This window comes from Triticum dicoccoides, chromosome 1A, assembly GCF_002162155.2.
Source record: "Triticum dicoccoides isolate Atlit2015 ecotype Zavitan chromosome 1A, WEW_v2.0, whole genome shotgun sequence".
In the NCBI taxonomy this organism is placed as follows: domain Eukaryota; kingdom Viridiplantae; phylum Streptophyta; class Magnoliopsida; order Poales; family Poaceae; genus Triticum; species Triticum dicoccoides.
In genome coordinates this window covers 58,551,820-58,561,068 of record NC_041380.1, presented here as the reverse complement: position 1 = coordinate 58,561,068, position 9,249 = coordinate 58,551,820, and the positions used below count along the sequence as shown (strand labels likewise).

General features: G+C 44.6%; 1 protein-coding gene across 1 annotated transcript; it reads right to left on the bottom strand.

The window, feature by feature from the left end:
* Window positions 1-630: 630 nt before the first annotated feature.
* On the bottom strand, window positions 631-3,847 carry LOC119351181. The gene is made up of 5 exons (XM_037618596.1): window positions 3,819-3,847; window positions 2,917-3,645; window positions 1,362-1,862; window positions 807-854; window positions 631-706 (listed from the first exon to the last, which is right to left on the bottom strand). The coding sequence occupies exons 1-5, from the start codon at window positions 3,845-3,847 to the stop codon at window positions 631-633; spliced, it is 1,383 nt and encodes a 460-aa protein (XP_037474493.1).
* Between the last annotated feature and the right edge of the window lie 5,402 nt (window positions 3,848-9,249).

The window sequence follows — 9,249 nt, the reverse complement described above, 5'->3', positions numbered from 1 at the left end:
ACTTGCAGAGTCAAAAATCCCACTTACAGTCCTGACCTGATGACCGAGAACATCAACACTGTTGACCGAGAACTTTCAACGGATGAAAAGTAGCTGTTATGCTAAAAAGAACTCCGACTAGTAAAGCTACTACACCTTCCTGCAAATACCACATTGGCAAGCAGAACAAGCGGTGGAACCACAAGACCGCGACGATGCAAGTGGATCAGTCAGCATAACTAGTAAACATGCATACAGGGAGTCATCTTCATGAAACCAATATCTCGGTCGCAAATAGTCATGGTACCATAGGGATAGGAGTACCTGCTCGAGCTACATACCATCATAACTAATCCACTACGAGTTATAATAAAGACTGTTAGAACTGCTACCAAGGAAATGCAACTCCCTGCTCTTCCTTGATGAGACCATTGTAGCCGACCATCCAAAAGCTTCCTGATATACTCCTTCTTCACATGACGTTCCTGGTTGAAGGAAACAGAGGAAGGATCAGGATAGAGTAGAGGTAATTCAGCATCATAACGTTTTATTATTGTTTATCATTCAAATGCTTCGTGCATTCAGAAATCAAAAGAATGGACTTGGCCCAGCAACAAGATTTTCTTTATCAAAAGCTATAGCCAATACAGCTTAAATGTCCTTATATTGCAGACCAACATATTTCCATTTCAGTAAAACAAAAACCTGATCGTACAAGGAGAAATGTCTGACACACAAGCACAAATTACCCGCTGTTAGCTTGGAATGGCCACTTGTATTGCAACAGGAAAAAAAGAATCACACTTCATGCATAAACTCAAACATACCTGCCATGTAAAATGTACAATCCAATTGTGTTTAAGAAAAAGAATCCACTGAACAACAATCAGACAGAAAAAAACAAGTACTAACATACTAGTGCATAAGTATCAGAAAAGACAGTCACATACATAAGTTCAGCAAAAACAAATCTCGTAGGCTTGAGGTTCACAGTATAAAGGTAGGCAATAGAAAATTACACAACGATTAAAGAAATGGGAAACTAAAATTACAGGATTGATTGGTTTGTGATAATATTTTAGGACAATGAAGTACAGTGGTCAACGTGATAACAAGGCTACACACGTTCAGCTCTCACACATGTTTTATACTCCCTCCGTTCGGAATTACTTGTCGCAGAAATGAACGTATCTAGACGTATTTTAGATTTAGATACATCCATTTCCGAGACAAGTAATTCCGAACGGAGGGAGTACTTTTGTAGGTAGCAATAAGCAAGTAGTATTACCCGAGTACACAAGTGATTTCAAGACATCTTAAGGCAAGCATTATCTAATGTCACTTAACTAGTATTGTGATCATATGAAGGCCAAATAGCAAACCTTGCAGTAGCATCCTTCAGCAGAGGGAATATGGGTGGCCAAATCATCATAAAAGGATGGACATCAATGAAATGTCCATTCTTTAATGGCGTCCCATGCACTTTACGCAGTGTCCTGCTCGTGACGTCCAGATGGAGTTTGCAATTAGACATTTCCAAGAGCACAAACTCAGCATTATCCCCCACGTGGCTTAAGAAGTGAAAATCAACATCCTCATCCTCAACCGTATGATCTAGCATCCTCAAATTAGCCCACATCTGACGCAAACAAATGGTATCGACCAGCAACCAGTTGTGCCCCTTGTGGAGCCAGATACAAAGCTGAAGCTCCTTGACATGAACATGGGTGAGATATACACCGGATGCATCATCGGCTCGTGACAAGATGGTGGTATAATGGTGACATTGCACTCCCTGTGGGACTGAAATTTTGGAGAAACTTGAGGCTGGCAAATCCAAGACAATAATGTCATCACTGAACTTGTCAGCTATATAGATTTTAGAGAAAAGTATACTTTTCATCCCTTAATTCTTGGCGAAGTCTAGATTTGGTCCCTCAACTTCAAAACCGGACAACTTGCGCCCTTAACTACTGAAACCGGCCAAGATTCATCCCTGGTCACGGTTTTGACCGGTTTTGGTGCTGTCCCAACCCGGTTTTGACCGTGCCGACTCAAATTCGCATACCTTTTCCAAGTCCGTTTAATGTTTTCAAATTCGGGTATTTTTTTCAAATACATGAACTTTTTAAAAATTTGTGTACTTTTCCAAATCTGCGTACTTTTTCCAAGTTCACGTACTTTTTTTTAAATCCACGTACTTCTTTAAAGTTCCTGTGGTTTTTTTTAAATTCATGTAATTTTTAAAAATTGACATACTTATTCCTATTCACGTATATTTTTTTGGGTTTGAAAATTTTATGTGAAATTGAAAACGTATGCGGATTTGAATATCTTCGCGAATTAGAAAAAAATGTGTGGATTTGAAAATTTATGTCAACTTGAAACAAGTATGTGAATTTCAAACAAAGTTCATGGATTGGAAAGGAACATGGATTTGAAAAAAATACATGAACTTTAAAAAGTATGCGGATTTGAAACAAGTACGTGAATTTTAAAAACAGATGGATTTGAAAAAAATACTTGGATTCGATAAAATTACACGAAGTTGAAAAAATACACTGATTTGAGAAAATTACGCAAATTAAAAAAATCATGGATTTGGAAAAGTACACAAATTTCAAAATAGTTCACATATTTGAAAAAGGTATGTTTATTTTTGAAAAAATTGCACGACCTTGAAAAACTATGTGGATTTGAAAAGAGTATGTGAATTTTAAAAAGTTCACGGATATGAAAAAATTACGTGAATTTTAGTCGGCACCGGTCAAAACCGGGGTCAGTCAGCACCAAAACCGGTTAAAATCGAGACCAGGGACAAACCTTGTCCGATTTCGTTAGTTGGGGGTGCAAGTTGTCTGGTTTCGGAGTTGAGGGACCAAATCTAGACTTCACCAAGAGTTGAGGGACGAAAAGTATACTTTTCTCTAGATTTTATTGTCAACAAGTATAACTTTCCGTGGCAACGGCGGAAGAGGGATCTGTGTGGTAGATGAGGTATGCATGCACCAGACACCGTGTCGCAACATATACACGCGCACCCTAAAAACTTTATTCTCATCAACCCTCTCCACCAACATGTACACGTAGGACAAGCCGCCGGCGCCATCTTCTTTGGAGAGGATTGTACTGAACATGTGGTGACTGGAGTTCTGGACGCTTGGGAGTGGTGGGAGGATGTCCATGTCTCTCCCAGAGCACAGTGGGTGGTGCACTCTATGTCTCCATAATAATCCTTCATAGCGTCCGGTTAAGACACTGCCGCGCCGGCACTCCCTGATCCATTCGTTGCCGTCGACGCCAAAGCTGTAGCTCGCCACGCGGCGGACCACGGCAGCGAGCTCTGGGGGCTGAGGCAAAATCGGGGCGAAGCGTGGACAGGACGACTGTGAACATTCATCTTCGGGGACATGGCAAAAGCCGAGGAGGCGGGGCGGGTGGCGCTCGCGGAAGCGGCGGAGGAACCGGCGGTCAGAGATGTGGTGGTACCAGCGCTTGCAGACGAGGGAAGCACGCACGAGGGTGGTGGGGAAGCCGACACGGACAATGATCTCCATGAGGAGGTCTTCGTCGTCTTCGAGCATCTTGGATACCGCGGCAGGCATCGACGTCGTGGAATGCTGGTGTGATTCGCCATCCACACACGGCTTCTTCTCTGAATGGACCCTGGGAAACCGGCAGTGACAAGCAGCGTCAATGCAATGGAGCAATTTCTTCAAGTACTACCAATGTCGTTGCAACACACAGCATCCATCAATAATAAGGGATAAACAAACTGCGCGTGATGAAATGTGGGGATAGTCGAAAGAGATGGAGAGACTGGACGTTGACGGTCTTACCGCTGGAGAATCTCCTTAGCAGAATCCATCTTCCGTATCTTCCCTCCTCCTCAGCTGACAGGTAAATGTCGGCAGGGTTTGATTAGGGAGGAGAATTTAGCTAGCTAGGGTTTAATCCCGGGAGAAAAGAAAAGAAATTGGGAGAGAAGAGGAAACATAAAGGCTCACCTCAATAGATCGGGCGAGGGGGGGATGCGTCGGTTGCCGCCGCCGGGGGCAGGCGCCTGAGATCGCCGGCGGCGGTCGTTTCTCCCGGTGGGGCGTTGTGGTGGAGGAGGGGTTGAGCCGAGCCGAGCAAGCCAAAAATTTTTTAGGGGAACTGTGTGAAGAAGTTTCTAATTTTTTAAGTGGAACTGTGTGAAGAAGTGCAGGCCCATCCCAGTCCGGACCACCAACTAGACATTCCATATGGCCCATAAAGCCCAGCACATCTTTTTTTTTTGGCGAAAAGGCCTAAGCCATGTACTCGCTCTGTTTCTAAATATTTGTTTTTTTAGAGATTTTAACAAGTGACTACATACGGAGCAAAATTAGTGAATCTACACTCTAAAATATGTCTATATACATCCGTAGGTGTTAGTCATTTGAAATCTCTAAAAAGACAAATATTTAGGAACAAAGAGAATATTAAGCATCGCAGGTCCTTACAAATACACCCATACAAAAAATAAAATAAAATAAAATAACATCCAAATTCTTGTGGGTGCTGAAGTATTTTTCCTCCTGTATCCACCGGCAGCGTCCGGTGGGCATAGTTTGATGCCGCCTCTAGGCCTCCACCTCAGCGGATCAAGCTTTTTTAACCCAAAAACTTGTAGAAACAGCGGCCACGAAGTCAGACTAGGAGACACCGACAAATACGATCTGTGAAGCAAATCGCTACCCCACAGAAGAAAACACTGGTAAGAGCATGTAAAAACTAAGAAGGCCACGAAAGTCGGTTGAATCCAAACGGTTCCACCAAACCAAAACCAACCAAATCCTGGAAGACACGGCTCCACATGCCCTCCGACGGCGATAAGCACACCAATGGAATGAGGAAAGAACGGGGAAAACCCTATTCCTACACTGGAACAACATCGCCGTCTCAAACCAAGCTTGAAGACACCCTAAAAAAACCTGAAAAAATCACCCATGTCGTTGCACGACAAGTTCGGATGACCAACACCTCCGTCGAGCACTGCCCGACGAAGACCTCCACTCGAGCACACATCTCCATCATCTTTCTCTCTCTCAACAAAGGCTCGATCGGGCTAACTCCAGCCTCTGAAAAATTGAAAATACATCTTTGGGAAGATACCACTACTTGTTCAACAAAGAGCAACAGATATTTTCAGTAGACATGCACAATAGCCAAACACCTATCTAGTGCTCACCATCGCCGCGGGCAAAACAGAACCATCTTGCATCGTTTGATTGCAGGGAGAATGATGATTTACTTGTTCGTCTGGGTACCTGCATAGTCAAAATTCCATTTCCACAATAGGCTTTTCAGTTTAGCTCAATCCTGTTAAACATAATGATGGTGCGTGACATGATGGTGGCGTGTACAGCAAGGAGGATTACCAATACCGAAGGAGTAGTTATACAGGATATTCATGTACTCTTTATCTTGTTTTATCTCTTGTATTCTTCTTTCCCAAGATGTAATCTCTCCAACAGTCTATACGCGTATTAGGGCTCGCAACACATCTATTTAACATGTAGCACGTCGGCCAGGATAGGCAAGACGTTTACCGCAAGTCGCACATGGTATCAAAGCTATCTTCTTCCATTAAACCCTAACTAGTCCATCTCCACCAAAGTGCGCAACCATGTCTTCCTCCACCTCCTCCCAGTCAACCCTTAGCGGAGGAGTCACGGAGAAGCTCTCCCGCACCAACTACGTCCTGTGGCGGACGTAGATCACGCCACAGCTGCGGGGCGCCGACGTCTTCCACTCGACCGAACTGGCCAAAAACGTCACCACCAAGGACGCCGTCGGGAAGGAGACCTCTGAGCTGAATCCTCTCCATCCGATATGGGTGAGGGAGGACCAGCAGGTCCTCGGATATCTAGTCCAAAACCTCTCCAAGGAGGTGCTCGTCATGGTGACCGCGATCATCACGGCGCGCGAACTCTGGGTGGCGCTAGCGAGCATCTTCTCATCGCAGTCACTCAGCCGCGTCAACAACATCCGCACAACGCTGATTAACACGTAGAAGGGAAATCAATCGGTGGCCTCCTTCTTCGCCGCCATGAGGGATCTCGCCGATGAACTCGCTGCGGCGGGAAAACCTATCCAAGACGGCAAGCTGATATCCTACATCATCCATGGGCTGGACCAAGATTACCAGCCCCACGTTTCCGCTCTGGACGCCCGCGTCACCCCGGTAACCCTTGATGAACTCTTTTCCATGCTCAGTAACTTTGATCAGCGCATGGCACAGTACCACGGCTCCAGTGGTGGTTTCAAGTCGTCGTCCAACTCTGCCTCCCGAGGTCGCGGCGGCGGTCCTCGTTCACGTGGCCCTTCCCGTGGCAAGGGGAGGTTTGGATCGGGCGGTGGTGGCTACTCCAACAACTCTGGCTACTCCAACAACTCTCACGGCGGCGGACGCTCTGGCAACTCCAAAGGATGTCGCGGTGGCGGCTCCAACAGATCACGGTCGGACCAGCCTCGCTGTCAAATTTGTGGCAAGCCTGGGCATACCGCAAAGGATTGCTCGTATCGCTACAAGGAAGATGATGATGACTCCTCACAAGATGAAGAAAAAGTTGCCGCGGCGGCCGATGGCTCCTATGGAGTTGACACAAATTGGTATGTGGACAGTGGAGCTACGAACCACGTCACCAATGAACTCAAGAAGGTCACCATGAAGGAAAAGTATCGTGGCAAAGATCAAATTCATACGGCCAACGGTGAAGGTATGGGCATACGTCACATTGACCATTCAATTTTTAATACTCCCAGTCGAAAAATTCATCTCAAAAGAATTCTACATGTTCCTAGTGCCCACAAAAATCTTCTTTCCGTTCATAGAATTGTTATTGATAATCACGTTTTTCTCGAGTTTCATCCTTATTTCTTTTTGACCAAGGATCAGGCCACGAAGAAAGTTCTCTATCGAGGTAGATGTGTTCGAGGGCTCTACCCGTTGATTCCGGAGTTTAGAAGATTCAATAAACAAGCTTGTGGTGCTATCAAGCTTTCGTCCACACGATGGCATGATCGTTTAGGACATACTTCTTTTTCTTTAGTTGAAAAGTTGCTTAGGAAAAAGAAGCTCCCGTTTGTTGGTGAGCGCAATATTGAAACCATTTGTGATTCGTGTCAGTGTGCCAAAAGTCATCAATTATCATATCCCGTATCTACTAGTGTATCCACCAAACCTTTACAATTGATCTTTTCTCATGTATGGGGTCATGCTCCTTCTTCTGTTGGCAGACACACATATTATGTGAGTTTTATCGATGACTACAACAATTTTTTTCATGGATTTATCTCCTTAAGAAAAGATCTGATGTGTCTCAAGTTTTTCATAACTTTCAAGCACTTGTTGAAAGAAAGTTTGACACTAAGATTATAGCCGTCCAATCTGATTGGGGAGGGGAATATGAGAAACTCAATCCCTTCTTCCAAAATATAGGCATTTCTCACCATGTATCATGCCCACACGCTCACCAATAAAACGGGTCGGCCGAACGCAAGCATAGGCACATAGTTGAGGTCGGTTTGGCTCTCCTAGCAGGGGCCTCCATGCCTCTCAAGTTTTGGGATGAGGTTTTCTTACAACCATTCACATCATTAACATGTTGCCTAGCCGTGTCATCAACAATGAAACACCCATGGAGCGTCTCCTCCACGTCAAACCAGACTACACATCTCTCCGTGTCTTTGGATGTGCTTGCTAGCCAAATCTCCGCCCTCACAATAATCGCAAGCTCATATTTAGATCCAAACAATGTGCTTTCCTTGGGTATAGTGCCCAACACAAGGGTGTCAAGTGCCTCGACATCTCTACTGGTAGGGTATACATCTCATGCGATGTTGTTTTCGATGAGACCAAATTCCCTTTTGCGGATCTCCATCCTAACGCCAGTGCTCTTCTCCACAAGGAAATTTTACTTCTTACATCTCATCTCTCTGGTTATGATCAAGGGGGTATTAACAATTGTGATGATCATATGCTGACTAACCCTACTAATAGCCTCCACGAGCCTTGTGATGATGTAGAAAACAGCGGTGCAAAAGCAGCAGAAAATAGTGAAGAAAAAGAAGCAGCAGATCCATATTTTATGTGCCCTGTTTTGGGGAACAAATCCCCCTTGGGATCGTAGCAGGAGCTGCAGCTGCACAGTCGACTGCATTCGGGATCCGTCCCTAGCAGCAGCAGCCGCGGCATGAAGGAAATATGCCCTAGAGGCAATAATAAAGTTGTTATTTATATTTCCTTATATCATGATAAATGTTTATTATTCATGCTAGAACTATATTAACCGGAAACTTAGTACATGTGTGAATACATAGACAAACAGAGTGTCACTAGTTTGCCTCTACTTGACTAGCTCGTTGAATCAATGATGGTTATGTTTCCTAACCATAGACATGAGTTGTCATTTGATTAACGGGATCACATCGTTAGAGAATGATGTGATTGACTTGACCCATCCGTTAGCTTAGCACGATGATCGTTTAGTTTGTTGCTATTGCTTTCTCCGTAACACACATGTTCCTATGACTATGAGATCATGCAACCCTCGAATACCGGAGGAACACTTTGTGTGCTACCAAACGTCACAACGTAACTGGGTGATTATAAAGGTGCTCTACAGGTGTCTCTGATGGTGTTTGTTGAGTTGGCATGGATCAAGATTAGGATTTGTCACTCCGATTGTCGGAGAGGTATCTCTGGGCCCTCTCGGTAATGTACATCACTATAAGCCTTGCAAGCAATGTAGCTAATGAGTTAGTTATGGGATGTAGCATTACAAAACGAGTAAAGAGACTTGCCGGTAATGAGATTGAACTAGGTATTGGGATACCGACGATCAAATCTCGGGCAAGTAACATACCGATGACAAAGGGAACAACGTATACCGTTATGCGGTTTGACCGATAAAGATCTTCGTAGAATATGTAGGAGCCAATATGAGCATCCAGGTTCCGCTATTGGTTATTAACCCGAGACATGTCTCGGTCATGTCTACATAGTTCTCGAACCTGTAGGGTTCGCACGCTTAACGTTGGTGACGATCGGTATTACGAGTTTATGTGTTTTGATGCACCGAAGGTAGTTCAGAGTCCCGGATTTGATCACAGACATGACGAGGAGTCTCGAAATGGTCGAGACATAAAGATTGATATATCAGAAGCCTATGTTTGGACATCAGAATGGTTCCAGATGAGTTTGGGCATTTCCGGAGTACCGGGAGGTTACCGGACCCCCCC